The sequence below is a fragment of the Ambystoma mexicanum genome, chromosome 10, assembly GCF_040938575.1.
Source record: "Ambystoma mexicanum isolate Mex_15411 chromosome 10, UKY_AmexF1_1, whole genome shotgun sequence".
Taxonomy (NCBI): Eukaryota; Metazoa; Chordata; class Amphibia; order Caudata; family Ambystomatidae; genus Ambystoma; species Ambystoma mexicanum.
In genome coordinates this window covers 1,319,096,320-1,319,114,350 of record NC_090932.1, presented here as the reverse complement: position 1 = coordinate 1,319,114,350, position 18,031 = coordinate 1,319,096,320, and the positions used below count along the sequence as shown (strand labels likewise).

Genomic DNA, 18,031 nt, shown 5'->3' with positions numbered 1-18,031 from the left:
TCGCTGGTGCAGTATACACACATCTGTGCAAACGTCCTTCATTCACCAGAATAGGAAGCCAACACTTACCTGGGGAGGTCATTTAAAGACACGTGCAGTTAATTGCATTTGATTGAATAGACAATTTCAATAAAAACAAGAGCAATATTGAAGTGTACTTCCTCTTAAAAGAAATGTGCAAACATCTGCTCTTCATTGGGCTGTTCCCCGAAACTCTCAGTCAAAGACATTTCACTAAGCAGTGAAACGTAATGAACATAACTTTAAAGGACCGTCCAATTTAAAAATGCACCATGAACGAGACTCCACTGTGGAGCCTACATAAAGAAAATCACTTCAACAATGCTCAACCAAAACAGGCGCTTTCATGAAAAGTGCAAAAACCTTTGAATGAAAAGTGGAACCAGTCGCACTTCACTGGACAGGCCTTTTAGCAACTATGAACACCTCATCTGCAGAGGACTCAAACATACATGCAATCAGCAAGACTCCCTTGGAAGATAATTCAACAAACATCTATCAAACAAAAACCTTAAAAATAAGTAGTGGCTGCACTCTTCAATTGAATAAGCATTCAATTATGCAGCTTCTGCTGGTGTTGCATTGCTTAATCTAGGACATCCACCCAACCATGGTATAAGGGTTGAAGGCTAGGTAAGTGGGGTGGGTGGCATGTTTCTTTCAACTAACCCCTTGTTTTGTATGTCTTACAATGGAACTCCAAAGCGTGATTATGCACAAATTCCTTCCAATGGTCCCTATTTTCCAATGCACTATAAGGTTTCTTCTCCCAGAACCAGCTGGCACAGAGCGATATACCTTGCGTCCATCGAACGCTATACCCTGTGTCAGCCGAACGACATACCTTGTGTCAGCCAAATGATATACCTTGTGTCAGCCGAATGATATACCTTGTGTCAGTCGAACAATATACCTCGCGTCAGCCGAATGATATACCTTGTGTCAGTCGAACGATATACATTGCGTCAGTCGACCAATATACCTTGCGTCAGTTGATGGACCCACTTCCACGTTTTGCTTCACCTATTAATATCATAGATTTCTTTTCCTGCGCACCCATTCTGGCACATACTGTGAAACTCTAAATGCGTAAGCTAACACTATGACAGACAGCGAAAAATACTCTTCCCCCCAATGAGACTTCATGATTTATAATTAGGTAGCAGTGCTTGGCTGACAGCGAGCAACAGTGAAGGCAAGAGTAATGTTATTTTCCGAGAGAAGCGATGCCACACTTTGGCTGAAATGTTACAAAATGTCTTCTCTGGAACACTGAGCATTGATTTATCCATAAACTTTGTTCTAAGTGAAGTGTGGAGAACGGATCACATTTTTAGGTTGCTGGCTTCCTAGATTTTCGCCTTGATGCGAAGACCCACTTTCCAGTGTTGTCACTCCAGCGTAATTATCTGGCAGTGACATCACATGACCTTGGACCCAAAAATGGCAACACAGGAAGTGAGAGAACATGGTCTTCTACCCTCATGAAAGGCCGTTGTATCTTTTCTACTTGTATGCAGTATGTGATATAGTTGTATGTTGTATCTTTGCATGCCCTCAATCTTTATTGAAATCCTGTGGCTATTGGGGGTACACTATTTTGATTGCTAAAAAGTGCACATCAAAATAATACTAAAACCAGCAAAGGCCAGACAGCTGTAGCCAGACTGTTTTAGCACAAGTTTGCAAATCAGCAAGATGAGGGTGGAGTTTGCTACCCTTAACTACCCCTGAAATCATGCTCATAGCAGTTTCTCTCAGTACACTCAATACCAGTTTGCTAAAAAAAAAAAAGCTGCCCGTTTTTTGTTTTTTAGGAGGGCTTTTGGACTATTTTGGCTTGTTGGAAATGCATACTATGCTTTTACTCTGCAGAAGCGCAAGCCGAAATTCCAGTGGTGCGAGTTAAACTCCTGAACTGGTTTGCTCCGGCCTAGCTCTTAGGATTGTGAGACCAAGATCACGCTCCCATAGGAAGCATGCCAACTTTGAGAGTTAATTACACCTGAACTCGTGTGGATGTAGGTGTTTGGCAAAGAGTGCCATCTAGCTGAAACAGGTTCATTGACTTTGCACAACCCTGGTTAAGATGAGCAGAACCCATGAAGTGGATTGTGTGCTGCAACGCCGCGCCAATGCTTCCAACTGTGTGGAGGTCTCAGGAACTTATCCACACAATTCCACCATGACTAATTAAAATGAATTGCCGGTGGCAAATATCCTGTGAAATAACTTTGTATGAACGCCGCTACACTCCATTTGTTTCATCACTCCCTGAATTCTGCAAACCAGTTTTATGATTGCAGCGACTAGAAGCAGGAGGAATTCAGCATGAAGCACTGTATGAAAACATGCTGTTCTTATTACAACGTTTATACGAACAATAGGGGTACCCCTTTGTGCACGCGTGGGTAAGGGCTAAATATATAGTAGAGGCAAAACCAAAAGAGGTGCCCACGCTGAGGACAGTCCTAATTTCTGTCAATTATTTTAGTTATATCTCCAAAATTGGTGTGAAAGAAATGTGCTTCTATAAGAAAAGTCACAAAAGAACAACCAAAGATAAGTCTTTAGAGTACACTAGTAAGTTTAATATGCCAAACACATTTAGAAATCAAATCACTTTTTACAAAAAATAAAGATGTTGAAGAAAAGGAAACATACAACAAAACATTCATAATATGTACAAGGATTCACAAAAAAGAAAAGAATATTCATCACAAGCAATTAGGATAAAATTCAATATCTTAATTAGAAAACAATCCCGGTAGGAAAAAAGTTGTTCCTACATAATGGGAAAATATCAGGGTGTACAAAAAATGACCCTGATATATAGAAAGACATAAATCAATCAACTAAGTTTATGTGATTATCTGCCAACGTGTAGGGTGGATCATACATTTGTTCCTAAAGTGACTAAGGAACAAAACACGTGGATAACACGTTTCGGCGTGCCAAATGGGCAACACTAGTTGGAGTCTTCCTCAGGGAAGAGTTGATGTTGAAGGGTTGGGTTCTCCCTAAAGAGGGCAGAAAAAAATGGGACATAATTTGTTCAAAAGGTACTCAAATTGACTTATTCTAAGGTCTGGAATAGTTTCTTGCTGCTGGCCTAAATCATAAATGCACGGATCACTCACCCTGTATGCACATTAAGAACAGGGCGAATCCGTGGTGCTGTCTTCCCGGTATATTAGAGTTCCTGCACTAGACTAGACTTGGTGTTCTTCTTTGCTCTAGAGGGACACAACAGTGCAACGGGGCATCAGCAATAAAGATGTAAAGATATTGCTGTAAAGCAGCGGCCATAGATTGATGTGCCAAGTCAGAACAGGGCACAAGTAAGTGTTCCCAAATTGAAAAAGAATAAAGCAGTTACAAATGAAGGAAAAACAGCAGATTTGAAAGTCAATTTCAATATACAAATTCACTGCTGATACGAAAAAGAAGTGATGGAAATTCAAATTCGGAAATGACGCTCAATATTGAGCAGAAAAGAAAAGAAAAAAGAAAAAAGAAAAAAAAAAAGAAGCAGATGGGAAAGCCGATTCTAGGGCAGATGGGGAAGCCAATGCTGGGGCAGATGGGGAAGCCGCTGCTGGGGCAGATGGGGAAGCTGAGGCTGAGGCAGATGGGGAAGCCGATGGAGGAGCAGATAGGGAAGCCGATGATGGGGCAGATGGGGAAGCCGCTGCTGGGGCAGCTGGGGAAGCCAATGCTGGGGCAGATAGGGAAGCCAATGCTGGGGCAGATGAAGAAGCCAATGCTGGGGCAGATGAAGAAGCCAATGCTGGGGCAGATGAAGAAGCCAATGCTGGGGCAGATGGGGAAGCCAATGCTGGGGCAGATGGGGAAGCCAATGCTGGGGCAGATGGGGAAGCCAATGCTGGGGCAGATGGGAAGCCAAGGCTGGGGCAGATGAAGAAGCCAATGCTGGGGCAGATGGGGAAGCCGCTGCTGGGGCAGATGGGGAAGCTGAGGCTGAGGCAGATGGGGAAGCCGATGGAGGAGCAGATAGGGAAGCCGATGATGGGGCAGATGGGGAAGCCGCTGCTGGGGCAGCTGGGGAAGCCAATGCTGGGGCAGATAGGGAAGCCAATGCTGGGGCAGATGAAGAAGCCAATGCTGGGGCAGATGAAGAAGCCAATGCTGGGGCAGATGAAGAAGCCAATGCTGGGGCAGATGGGGAAGCCAATGCTGGGGCAGATGGGGAAGCCAATGCTGGGGCAGATGGGGAAGCCAATGCTGGGGCAGATGGGAAGCCAAGGCTGGGGCAGATGAAGAAGCCAATGCTGGGGCAGATGGGGAAGCCAATGCTGGGGCAGATGAAGAAGCCAATGCTGGGGCAGATGGGGAAGCCGATGCTGGGGCAGATGGGGATGCTGAGGCTGGGGCAGATAGGGATGCTGAGGCTGGGGCAGATGGGGAAGCCAATGCTGGGGCAGATGGGGAAGCCAAGGCTGGGGCAGATGGGTGTAGCTACAGTGAGGGATGCCATAGACATGTATGAGATAGGACAGAAGGAATTTAAAAAGTGCTTTGCTGTTGGCCCAAAATTCACATTCCCAGTAGACAAGAACTACAAAATGGAGTATTTCCATCCTATTTTCCATAATCTGCGGTGTTATCCATCTTTACACAAGCTACTTGCTCGCTGTGGAGTCTCGATAATGAACCCATGCAAACACCGATGAAGCCCAGCATGACAGAAACTCATTTTAGGGGATATTTTACCCCCTGAAAGCGGGCACACTAGCAGTTTGGTCTGCACAGCTCCTTTTGAGGGCAAAGTCTGACTTTTTCAAATGGTGAGTCAACATTTGTACAAGCAGAGACAAGAGAAGCAATGACGCCAGCAGGCTACACAAGCCCAAATACCAGTTGTTACAAAGAGCAGGGTCAGGAATTTCCATTGATCTCTCAAGGTGTATATAACCCAGTAGCAATCGAACCAGTAGCCCCCAGGTTACACAAGGAGCTCTGCAGCAGGTGTACAAATCAAATTACCATCTTACCACCACCACCACCGTATCACTCTTTGACTTGTTTGTTACTGGTGATTTGTAATGTGCCTAAACAGGGATTGAACCCATGTTGCACGCAATCATCTTGTTCCCAAGGCAAGCAACGACAGGAGCTCTGGAGCGTCAGATTGAAACTCTGAAGCTGTACTGACTGAGCTATCTGGACCACCGGCGATCGCTCTACTATCGTTCACCTGTCTAGACGAGGCAGCAAGTCTGTCTAGCCAATGGAAAGAAACATTTCCAGTCCTCTACCCACATCATCAATAACTAGGAATTCAGATTGCGCCTCTATGGGTCTTGAGACCTATTGTGGTGACGCCGGCAAGATAACCTGTTGAATAAAATGACAAACCTCAGTTAAAGCCACTGGAGAGCTTTTGCAAACAAATGACAAGAAGCTAACTTGGAAGGATTGCAGAGGAGGGGAAAACAAAATGATTTTTGAAATGAAAAATCATGACACCTCGAGAGGGAAAAGATGAAACTCCCTCTGAAGTCAAAGGTTTCAGTGGAGAAGCTGTCATAGGATCACTGGTGGTAGCCGAATGGAGACCTCCGCTGAAGTACCCACTGTTGGGCGTGGACACTTCACTTTATGTAGCAGGCAAGATGGCTCTGGAGTGTACACTCTAACTGCTAAGGTCTCTCTACCACTTTTTGAATAAAGGTTCTAATCTGGGATGGAAAAACCTGCCTTTTAACCTTCCAGGCTTGATCATCTGAGTACCAATAAATGTGCTTATAGTCACACTTATTAGTTGCACTAGGAAACAGCAGCATGACACACAGCGAATCCTACATGAAACAAAGTGATTATGTTTGCGGACCCACCCCCACCGCAGTCCCTCCAGTACAGAGGCTGGTAGGAGCAGTCTGCTGATTCCTAGTGGTTCTAAGCATAGGGGATAAAATCATATCGAGAGGAGGAGGATAAAAAGGGAGATGATTATCTCATGGGTGGAAGAGGTAACCAACCCTCTCTTTCATGAAGAGCCCAATGTATTCATGGAAGCTTCCAGGGATGTGCGGTTAGATTGTCACTCTGATCATGGGTGCACATGAGCCCTGAATCACCAATGGCATCCCAGCCGCACCCTGGACCTCACCATTGAGCATGACATTTCGGCTTGCAATATCCTCAGCCCAACCTCTCTCTTGCCTGGGCAACAGTAGACATCTCATTTATCGGAGAGGGGTCCTGGATAACTTTCTGTGGTCCTTCTGAGAGCAATGGCAGGTATGCATATCTGTTAGTGGACTACCTAGAAATAGTATGAAGCGCTAGAACAATGCATTACCTTTTGAAGCCCCATAAACGTCTTCATCAGATCGTACCGAGTTTCCAATTAGCCCAATAAAAGGTACCAAAGCTATTTATGTGTGTAATTTTTAAACTGGACTAACATGGCGCAGGACTTTTCTTTGCACTTACTAAGTTGGTACAGCTACCATTCATCAACTGTGGACAACACATCTTAAGCCAAAAGTAACACAACACCAGAGTGTCTGGTGCTGTTTCATTGTTCTTTGTCTTCTCTTTTCTACTCCCCAATCCTCTCTTCTCCTCTAGTCTATTTCCTCTCCTATGGTCACATCCCCCATGTGCATATCATGTCTTCTCATCACTTTTCCTCCTCGCCTTCCCTCTACCTCTCCTCAATTGCCATTCACTCCCCTTTCCTCTACTCTCCCTTCCTCTCCGCCACTCTCCTCTCCTCTCTTCACCTTCCCTCCTCATCTCCCCTCAACTCCATTCCACATCACCCCCGTTCACACCACTTCACTCCGTACCCCTCCTCTTCTCACCCCTCATCTGAGCATTACTGGACAAGTAAGAAAGTATTTTTACTTTGGCACTAAGACTTGGAGGATGATTTGATTGAGTGAACAAAATAATGTACGCATATTTGTCTTGGGAGGATAGCTCAGGGGCAACGTGCTCGTCTTGGAAGCAGGACGACAGGGAGCACCACAGGTTCGATCCCAGGGTCTACGCTTGGAAACCTCTGGGTATTGAGCGCGTTATAAATATCACATCATATCAAGTAAGCCCCTCTCCTTTGGCTCAGGACAGTGACTCATAGAATAGTGCTTGGGACTGGACAGGCATTCGCATTATACAATAGAGATGGGGTCAAGGGAAAAAAGAATCAGTGGAGAATAACCAAAGGTCCCCACTACACACACAATAATGTACTGCATGAACAAGTAGACCAGCATTCAGTAAGAAATGTCATTGTAGCATGACAAATCCAAAGTCAAGTTGAATGTTTGTGGAACAGGCACAACTTAAACATTGTATCGGTCTATCATTGCCCATATCTGTAAACCATTACGTACTCAATGATCCTCCAGCTGTTTTGGACTACAGCTCCCATGACCGTGCATCGCTGACTATGCTTTCTAGGGCTGACGGGCGATAAAGGCCGAATCATTCTGTGGGCCATATTATGATATGCCATGCCATACACAATGGCCATATGTATGATGTACCATCATTTTCATGTTGCTGCAACAGACAGATCTTCGAGCGGCGGCCATTGGTTTGTGTGACGGAGTTTTTCCCAGCATATTTACTCCCATGTGTTACCAGATCCCAGGCAAGGCAGTTAAGGTCAGAAGAAAGTGATTTATTGTGGAATCCATGATGCAGGCTCGTGCCTCCCTAAAGGACAATGAATTGTGCAGGAACCCTGGCTGACCTCTCCTAACCCAGGATTGGGACACAATAAAAACCACTGGCAATTTCAGGGACGTGCAAGTCATTCCCAGACACATGGAAAGCGGGAAAGTAAGTAGAATTGATTATTATGTCTTTGGAAATTTGAGTAATGGAAGAAGAAAATTGTTTTCTTTTTTTTTGGTGGTAGAAACAGATTGTTTTGCTTTTGTTGCAATGAACCTTTATGGGCATGTGTTTTGCTGATTGGAATGTGTTTCTCTCACTTACATTAAGAAAATAGTGCATTCCTTCCATCGCCATGAAAACAGTGCATCTAGTTGAGGGAGTCGTCTGAAACGTCAGGGCGGATTAAGGAAATGTACACAAAAACAGCTCCAATGGTTCTTCCCCCACCCCCCAGTTGTGTTTTCAGTACAGCTGCATCAAAATACTGTATATGGGGCAGTCCCGCCCCTAACTCCCCCTTCCTCTTCTTCTTTCATGGCAATTGGGCATTCATTGATGGACTCCCGTCCAACAGTAAGTCGGTGAACAGACCCCTATGAGAGGAGCGCTCCTTTTCATTGATGAGCGACATCATGGCATTAATGACTTCTGCCTAATGACCTGCAGTGAAGCAACAGACCCTCCAAGGACCTTTTTATTTAACGTTGGTCATAGCATCCAATGGTCCTAACCATGACGAACACAAGCAAGATAGCACAAACAGCTGACCCACTCAACTAAGATTGCGCTACCCAGAGATTTACCCTGGCAGTGTACACCACAACCCCACACATAGCTTGTGGCGGTAGCCGAGTGCGCAAATCACTGTTGGATACTCATAGGAAGGTGTCTTAATGTTGTCATTATAAAAACAACTTATACTATGCTTCAGGTTGTGGTGTACCGGAACGCAAGTTGCGCACAGCAATGCGCAACCGAATGGTCACTGAGTGCAATGAGGTCACACCCATTGCGGATCAGCACTTTACAAATATCAAAAAGGATTGCATAAGCTGTATTCCCCAATAGATATTGTACCCTGTTGCTATGCTTATGTTATTTAAACTAAACGTAATTTGTCCCACTGCCGTGTAAAACACTACATAAAAACAACATGATTTTCCTTTCACCTTTCTGGTGACCATTGCTTATGACCTCAGCCTTGTTCGGAGGATCCATAACATAATTACGTATGCTCATGTCCTGTACAGTGCCTCCCCAGCCTTGTGTTCTCAGATATCCCTCACCGCTACACTATGTTCCCTGACTTGACCATTCTGCGCCTCTTTCTATGCAGATCACGCTGTTGCCTTTCAGGTCTGGTTTTACACTATAAATAATACCCTAAAAAAATGCAAATTTAAAAAAAACCTTTCCCCTTGCCTTGTCGTTGGTTGTTGCTACGTGCATAACGAAGGCTGAGTCCACGTGCCTGTGCAAAGCGGGTCCTCCCACCCGCCGCAAAATGTCCCGCTTCAGGAGTAAGAGAGCCGCACAGCTTACCTCGCATCGGGGACTTCATGGCGGCTTCCACCATTCCAACCAAAAGTTGCAAACTCTTGGGATCCTGGGCCAGCCCGGATGCAAACGCTGCCAGCGCATCTGCATGGCGCCCGAGGTACTGGAGGGCGATGCCCTGTCGGAAGTATGCCTGAGGAAACAAAACAAAAACAACAAAAAAGAGTGTTAGGATTCAATTAGAAACGGGATTTGATTTTTCTGTCTTAAAATGTGTTGGGTTTCAGGTACTGAGTTCAGACATTAAAATAATCATTTGAACAAAGGGTAAGCACATATGCAATAGAGCCTATGGCGAATCAGACTGGTCAAGCGGGTCTTTGTGATTGGGACCGCCCTCCTAACTAAGCTAACGATCCTCTTGATTGGGTTGCTGTAAGATATTGCGTGATGACCAACATGCAACATTTTTCACATCGCAGTCTTGTGTTGGGTTAACGGATGTCAACAAACATATGATCTCAATGTAGTATTTTTGAATTTGTATCGCTTTGTCTTAGGTTGCGGAGTTTCCGAAAGAAGCACTGTACACAAGGAGCACCGCAAAGTCGGCGACCCTGTTTCCAAGTGTTTTATTACAATAGCTGTGGAGTATATATTAGACATACTGTGATCTACAAGTTCTAAAAATAAGTCCTACGCAGCGCTACATTACAAGGTGTGACGCCATATATCACATGATGGGCATAATAGTCTGTGTGTAGATTTATTTTGTGGGAAGCATAATTCCAATATATGGTCTGTGCTCTGAAATAGTGTGTTATTTAGCTACATTGTAATGATTGCTTTCTTACGAGAGGAGAAGATGCAGCGAGCTCAGTCTTCTACAAAATGGCAACTTAGCGACGCAGCCACATCTAATGGCCAAACAAAACAATGTTCTCCCAATTTGTCAAGAAATGAAAAACAAGTTATAATATTATTAGGCGTATTGTGTTGTATGGGCCAGCCCGGTAAAGTGAATATTGAAGCTCATGTATACTCTTATGGCCTGATTCACAGAGCGTTTTCCTATGGGATTGCACCATTATAATAAGCCTCTGTGCATAAGGCTTTACGTGTCTTAGGTTCTTGAACATTGATAGAGAAGCAGCCATATTAGAATCCGCGCAGGGGCCGATCCATAACTGGAACGCCGCCGCTTCACGTTTGTCTGCGCCACTCTTCACATTACGCTGGCAATCGGTCCGTTTTGGCAGAGCAGTCGCCGCAAGCGGACGCCTAGCCCTCGGTCTGCTCGAGCTACATTAGGTGGGCAGGTACGCCGGGGCCCCTTTCTGCACTGAATCAGGACCGCGCAACCATTAATGCTGAAATGCTGCTTTTCATTTGAGCCTCGGAGCCTTTCCAGGCACTAACCCACAGAAATTAGGGGGAAATCAGAAATGACATGGAAAATTGATGAACATGCATATTTAATCGTTTTTACATTAGGAAGCGTTGATTGTAGAGTCGTTCCTAATGAATTGGATGGAAGGGAAAATTCATTTCATTAACCTTTCTGATAAACGTGTTATTATTGAACCAAACAGGCCACTGTACTGGAAAACCAGTTGCTTGGTAATTATATTATGTGCAGAGCTTCAAATGAAAGGGAAACAAAAGGAACAGAGACGTGGTGATCTGTAGATTGAATAAAAATCTATTTTTCTGTGCTGGAGAAGTCATCTCACTTGTTTACCAAATGCATAGCATTATGCTACACAGCATTAGAAACGCTCTTCATGTTCAACGGAAACAGCATGACATTTGTAAGTAAGCATTGCCAATACGTTGACACACAATGAAAGGATTGCGCCGCATGAGCCCTTTAATAATTGAATCCATCCTGGGGTCACCCAGGGATTACTACAGAACGCAGCTGGGCTACCCCTGGCTATTATCTCAAAGAAAACCCTGGATAATGACTTCTGTGGATAGCATTTGATTCCTAAAGATGTAACAGCTACAGGAGGTGTTAAATGATGTCTATACTTGGCGTGAATCGCACACAGCGCCCCACCTGGGAGGAGGGTGCGTGGTTGTCTTTCTTTAGTTTGATCCTTTTATGATCACAGAGATGTTTCAAATAACCCTCTGGCAACAGGCATGAAAACCATATAGTATTTTCACACAATATTTGCTCCTTCTTTTTCTTTTGGGAGACAATTAGGTGGGGATGGAATTCATGACAAAGATTTTTTGTTTTTAAAAAAATATATTTTTCTTACATTTCTTTTGTTGAAAACCATGCGTAGATTTTGAAAGAGGAAGGGGATTGCAGGTAAGCTTTTGACCAAGAGCACAAATTACAGCACCACTCCCAGTCTTCCAGGAGGGGCTGGTCCCACAGCTCATCATAGAATCGTGAAATCCCTTTCAACAAACCCACAATCAAGTGCATGTTCCTCCCGCTCCATTTCAATATCACCAATCCTTTGTGTCAGACATGTATTTTTTTCTTAAAACATGTTTTTTGTGCGCATGCAGTACACGCGAGCCTTACGATCGTCTGTTTTCTACAATATTAACTGGAACACAATAAGAGTACAAAGACAACATCATGAAGACGGCTACATAAAAGGCTGGGAGTTTTCGTGGCCACATTGTCATTCCAAAAGGGTTATATGGAAGGAAACCATTGCATGGGTTGGGTGACAGGGTGAGGCAGGGTTTGATGGAAATTTAGAAGAGAAGCATCTGGCCTGCTGTATTTAATTTCTCCTTCCCTGGCATATCCATGGTCGCACCGATATCGATGCAATAAACGCAAAATAAACAGCTATTTGTATCAGATCAGGAGTGGAAAAAATGTTATGCAGAATTTGTATTAAAAATACAACGCAGAAAGTCAACCACGACTAAAACAAATCAGAACTATTCCAAAATATAAAGTTATTTCATAGCTGTAATTACCCTATAACTCTGGCTACTGGGACATTCAGACACTGCAGCACCCAACAGCTAGCAGGACATGGGGCTTCTTTGATCTGCTCATGGTGCTATAAAGAAAAGTCTTGTGTTCCATGATTAAGGCATATATTTTCATGGAGATAACTTTAAACCCGATTTGGGATGAAATCACTGCTACCCATGTAACCTGAAATTAAACAATACAATTTCCCAGAATCATCGCAATGCAGATTTTGTAAATGGATCCCAGCTGAGATTAAATGTGGTGAAATTGAGACAACCTTGCTTATAGCTCGCACGGCTCCTGAGAAGAAACATTACTAAAGTGAAATGTGTCGTTTCTGAAGCATGTTCAAGGTGGATTAAGATCTCAGTTCATTGAAACCAGGGATTTAATTAAGAAATAACAACTGTAGACACAACCTTTCTTATTTTCACTTATTGTATTCTCTATTTATTAAACTTGTTTTATATGTTCCGCCTTACCTTTAAGAGTCCTTGACCTGCCTGGCGGACAGAGCCCTTGCTATCCTGTATTTAGCACTGTCAACCTGCTATTACTCAATACTCATCTTGGCATGAAGACATTACTGTGCAACTGTTTATTATCAGTGCATAACGTACTAAATGACTTGTATAACCAAGTATGACCTGTAACCAATGTAACCATATTCTTAAGCCAAGCGCCCAGATGCCTGAGAGTTAGGTGTGCGATACAAATGCAATAAATAAATAAATAAATGTTCACATGCACAGAGTAGTTGACATGGGGTAAATATGGCTCTTTTGGACCTTGGACTCTACAAACCTGATAAATCAACCCCAACAGTACAAAGGCAGGTGGATATTTTAACAGACCGATAGTCAACATAGGCCCAGCCTTGCCAAAAGTGTCCATTATAAACAACGTAGAACCCGTTGGCATTCATGGCCCACTCAGCGGACTTGGAAGTGTCTTTGTTCATAGGTCTGTAGCTTGGTACAGGATGTATTTAAAGATCTGGAAATGTGTCACCCCATTGACCTGTCAATTTAAGGATTACAAAAAATCAAATTCTATCCAAGGACCGCAGAGACGACAACAGGTCTGGCTCACGCAGTGGTGAAAAGTCCAGTGCTCCTGCACACGCTCACCCCGCATTGTCCAATCAACATCCCATTTCTGACCCACATTAATGCACGGGCCATGTCTACTAAAGAAAGATCAACCCAAGCAGTCTTTCTTCGTGATCTGACCGCTTTTGACACTGCCCAATCTCTGACACCTTCCCGGGGACATCTGCACCCCACGAGCGGCAGGCCGCCTCATTAAAACACACAGCTGTCAGAGGTCGCACCAACAGCAGGATCCAAGGCGACAGCTGTCGTAGACTCAATACCCTACACAATATCAAACTGCAGGTGGGTAGGTAGCAAGAGCAGGAGTGACAGTACAGACATTCTGCAGGCCACTGTGGGAAACATCCCGATCTCCCATCTCCCCTTTGGCATTTGACTCCACACAACCCCAAATGAATTAAAAACACACAGAACGTCAGCAGCCTGATGGCTAATCTGCAATACTGTTTCAAGATGGCTGACCTTCCCAACCGGTTGGTGCTCCTATCCTGCAGCCATCATTGATATGAGATGGCATGGCATTTATAACGCACCTGTACACAAGTGTTTCTTGTCGTGCACAGTCCCTCCTGTCAACAGTGTATTAGGGCTCCTGAGCAGGACACTCTTCATAATACACAACAACAATTAAAGGGTTGCAGCAGAAAGGAAAGACGTTCAACAAGAGGCCAGGCCTTCCTTTGAAAGGCGGTTGGATCACACTGAAGGGAATCGGCCGCTCATCACTTCATTTAGAGGATGAAATCAGAACCCCGCCCCTCACTGACACTCCATGGGCGGTGCAAAGATGTCTGTTGTCAAAAGCAAAGAGACCCTTCACACAGCTACTGCCTAGCAAGTATTGCTCATCGGTGCCTTTCTGACATTTTAGAACCGATAGGGTGCTGGTGTCTGATGGCATCTTCGAGTAGCGACCAAGTAACGCCTTGCTCAAGATCCCACCTCCCTGTGCACAGAAGCCATTGACAGGTTGGTCAAGCGCAGAGGGTTTATCTCCAAGTGAAGTGTCTCTTCTTCATGACCTCAATCTAGATCCCGCGTGACTTGTAAATCACCAATCTCATTCATAGGATGGATACATTCTGTTATACAGTTTAATGAATGGCTTTAAGCAAATTAAAAAAAGCACTGACGAGAGGCGAGAGGCGTCGTGAGATAAGAGAAATCTATAAGACCTTCCTCAGAAAACCACCACCCGCGCAGTCTATGGCAGGCGCACATCAGTCCTCACCATCAGAAGGCCCGGATCATTCCAGACACGTTCCCGCTTCACTCCAGCAGTCATTGACTCATGAGGGCTGGGATTTAATTATAGCCATATAATTATTTCTGCTCAAGGATGTTGCAGTCCTGCATTTTACGTGTGAGGGGGTTAGGGGGGTATTTTTTAAATTCCTTCTTATGAGGTGGTGGGAGGAGTGGGGGACGTTTCACTACACATCATTTTACACGCGCCCTTGCTGAATAGGAGGCTGTTGCGGAGGCCAGAAAGATCCCATAAATCGTGCTCGCTTACTATAAACATAATCTCTATAGTTGCCCGTAGCTGCTTCCGGTTTGTGAACCTGACACGGTTACTGACATGTGCAATCCAATTTTTAATGGTGGGAATAGCTTTTAGATTTCACATTGGAAAGTGCCTCCCATATAGAATTCTGACATCAAGGTTGGCCACTGGCACGGCACTAGCTGACGTGTGGTCTCAGAAGCCAAGGCGCCGAATTTAGAATTACATTTTAGAAACACTGCACTCCAAGACCTATAGATCTATCTATAGGGGGCAGGAGACTTTCCCCTATCAATAGTAATACTGCTGAATCAGCATGTAGAAGGAAAGACTGGGTGAGGGTAGGCATCTGACGGGGCACTGCAGCGACCTTCCTAGGCTATGTTAAATTGCCCTGTTGTTTTTTAAAGAGTGCACTCCTTCTATTTTCATGGTCCCCAGTCACTTCAGAGCTGGCAAATATGGCTTGTGTTTGGCCGTAGGAGGAGTTTAAGACTGCTGTGTGGGCTTGTAGGGCACTTCGGCTATGTGAATCCAGAAGACAGACGCAGGAGTAGGTATCCTGCGCGGTTTGCTACTAATTGTGTCTGCCCTACGAGGATGGGTTGAGTGTTGCTGGAGGTTATTCTTTGACAATTTGCTGGGAGAGGAGTAGAGTTCAGGTGGTATTAGTTGCAGGGTTGTCCAACTCCAGGCCTAGAAGGCCAGATCCATGTCTGGTTTTCAGGACACCCCTCATTAATATTCATGAGGGATATCCCCACCCCATGTGATGCTCCCTTGTGCCTCCCCTTCTCGCACACAGGTATTGCCTGTTTTGCTTGATTCTTCTACCCTGCTCGCCTCCCCCCTTCAGCCTACTTCTGCAGGAGTCTGTCCTGATACATTCTGGTTTCACCATCACCGTCTTGTGGCCAATGCTGGATTTGACTTTAATGGACTTCATTGATTCACGGTGCGTCACCCTTTCTCAACTCTCATGCTGGACTTCCTTTGCATCATGTACTCATGGTGGTCCTGAATCATGCTGTTCCCATCTTCATCCAGTATCCTGGCTTGCAACATTATGTGTTACTACTGAATTCTACAATTGTATTCGCTCTCACCTCTTGCTTCTCCACTCTTTTGACTGCTTACTCTCTGTTCTCTCCTCCTCTCCCTTTCTCCCTTTTCCTATCTCCTCTCCTTACTTTCTTCTACGCACTTACTCTATCAGAATTGTACCTGGACCTAGTATGATAGCAACCTCGTCGGTCTCCTCCCTCCTCCCCCCCGACCCTCCTCCAGCACTATCTGAAATGTCGTCAGGCCTAGTACGATAGTCGTTTGTTTTGTTCCTCCCCTCCCTTTCTGCACCCCTCTCCCTCACCTTTTGTTTTTCTCCGGCTCTACCAGAAATGTCGCCAGGCCTAGTAGGTTATTCGCCTGTCTGTTTCCATTTCCTTCCCACTCTCCCCTTCCCTTCCTTATCTATGTCTTAGCTCTTGCACTATCTGAAATTTCGTCAGGCTGAGTACGATTGTTGATTTCACATCCTTACTGTTCATGGCCTGTACGAATGTCATTGTATTTTCCCTTGTTCCCTCCCTTGCCTTGAAGCGCTTTTAAACACATTGTCTATAGGTGCTATATAAATAAACTATCATATCATATCATGAACATCTGTCAGGATCCTCGCCCCTGAGGCCTGGAGTTGGCCTGCAGTGAAGGACGCTACTGGATCGTGTTCACCTGCAGTGTGTGAGTGGCTGGTTGGTGTGTCTAGTCTAAGGTGGAAAGGGGAATGGTTAGCAGGTTTGTCAGGGGTGTAAACAATCAAGGAGCCACATGCATACCCAGTGGCACCTTTATGTAGCCTCTTATGAATGTGTTTACTCATGAACCTAGGGTTGTTTGTATTTGTTTTTATTCCACACCCTCTCAAGCATGAATGCTCCATAGTGTTTGTGTCAACATGACTTTCTTTCGCACTCGGTGCCAACAGCTACAGGAGGGAAGGACGCGTGGTTAGTGAGGCTGCCGGAGAAAATACGCCATTTACACCTCGGCTTGTTCATGATGTCCATTGTCCGAGTGGGATCCGCCTTGGTTGTCAGAGGTGACGAGGCGCGCCTTTCAAGGTGGAGCATGCTGTGCCAAGGTCTGGAATCCATGTATTTACCTCCACTTCCATAGATATCCACACATTTACACGTTGCTGCTGTTAAAGCTGGTCTTCTTCCTTTGCAAGATGTCTGTTGGGTTGTTGCAGAAGTGCCTAGAAGTGATCTTGCATGGCGTGAGCACTACAGCAACCATGCCACGTCCTTATCAACTGAAAAGGTGATGCAGTGAGTAATGGACTGACTCGGAGACAGTGGGATGAAAGCACTGGATCGAGGGGAAGAGGGAAGACGTTGCCTCAGTGGTGCAATCATAGCGTGTGAATGTATGACTTAATGGAGCGGTTGGAGACCATCTTGTGGGCCAGCTGAAAATTGAAATCCTAGACGACCAGGGGCATGACCGCGGCATTCTTGGGAGCTATATTGACAATTTGCCGTTTGCTGGAGAGGGTCATTACAAATGAAATCAGATAGTGAATGATACACACACAGGTAACTGACTCCCACCTCATCCCCTCTGCCACCTCAACACTGGCCTTGGCAGCCCCCCTTCCACCGCCTACTGTTTATTTCTTTGTGTTAATACTCCACGCTACTCTCTCTAGTGGCCCCGTTCTTTCCCCTAAATTGTAAAGAAGAAAGCAGTTGGAATGCTACTGTCATGCGTGTTCCTGTGTGTAGTGTGTTTGCCAAAACTCCTTCTTAAAGATGACAACCATGTAAGCTAATGTCTGGACCCAAATGGGAATGACATTTTGTAAACACTGAGTGTGGGTATACACTGACTGATATGTCCAATGGACTGTTCTAGAATCAGAAGACAGAAAATATTTTGGAATGGAGTGGTCCCTGCTGAAGTCCATAATGTACTCTTGAGTATCGGTGGTCCTAACCACAGATGTTCTGGGCGCATGAGGTCGAAAGTGGCATCACTGCGCAGCTGGAAGGAACCCTCTTCATCACTGCAGCAATCTGAATCCCAACTTGTTGGTATGTTTTCATGCAGGATGAGCAGCCTAAACATTCCCAGAAAAACCAGAAGAGCTTCTGGGGAGGCTCAAAGAAAAAGATAACGTCGACCTTGTGCCCATGAAGAACAGCCTCACCCCATTCAGACCGCCAGCCCATCACTTGCCTTGTCTTCTGCATCAAAGTGGACAAGGCCCCAAGGGCT

General features: G+C 45.0%; 1 protein-coding gene across 3 annotated transcripts in view; it reads right to left on the bottom strand.

The window, feature by feature from the left end:
• The window catches only part of TTC28 (tetratricopeptide repeat domain 28), a 1,396,661-nt gene that overhangs the window by 1,013,443 nt on the left and 365,187 nt on the right, over positions 1 to 18,031 (bottom strand). For all 3 annotated transcript variants that reach the window (XM_069619361.1, XM_069619362.1, XM_069619363.1), the window contains exon 2: positions 9,220 to 9,367. In XM_069619361.1, the coding sequence (XP_069475462.1) occupies positions 9,220 to 9,367 (148 nt within the window). The remainder of the gene's footprint in view (positions 1 to 9,219; positions 9,368 to 18,031) is intronic.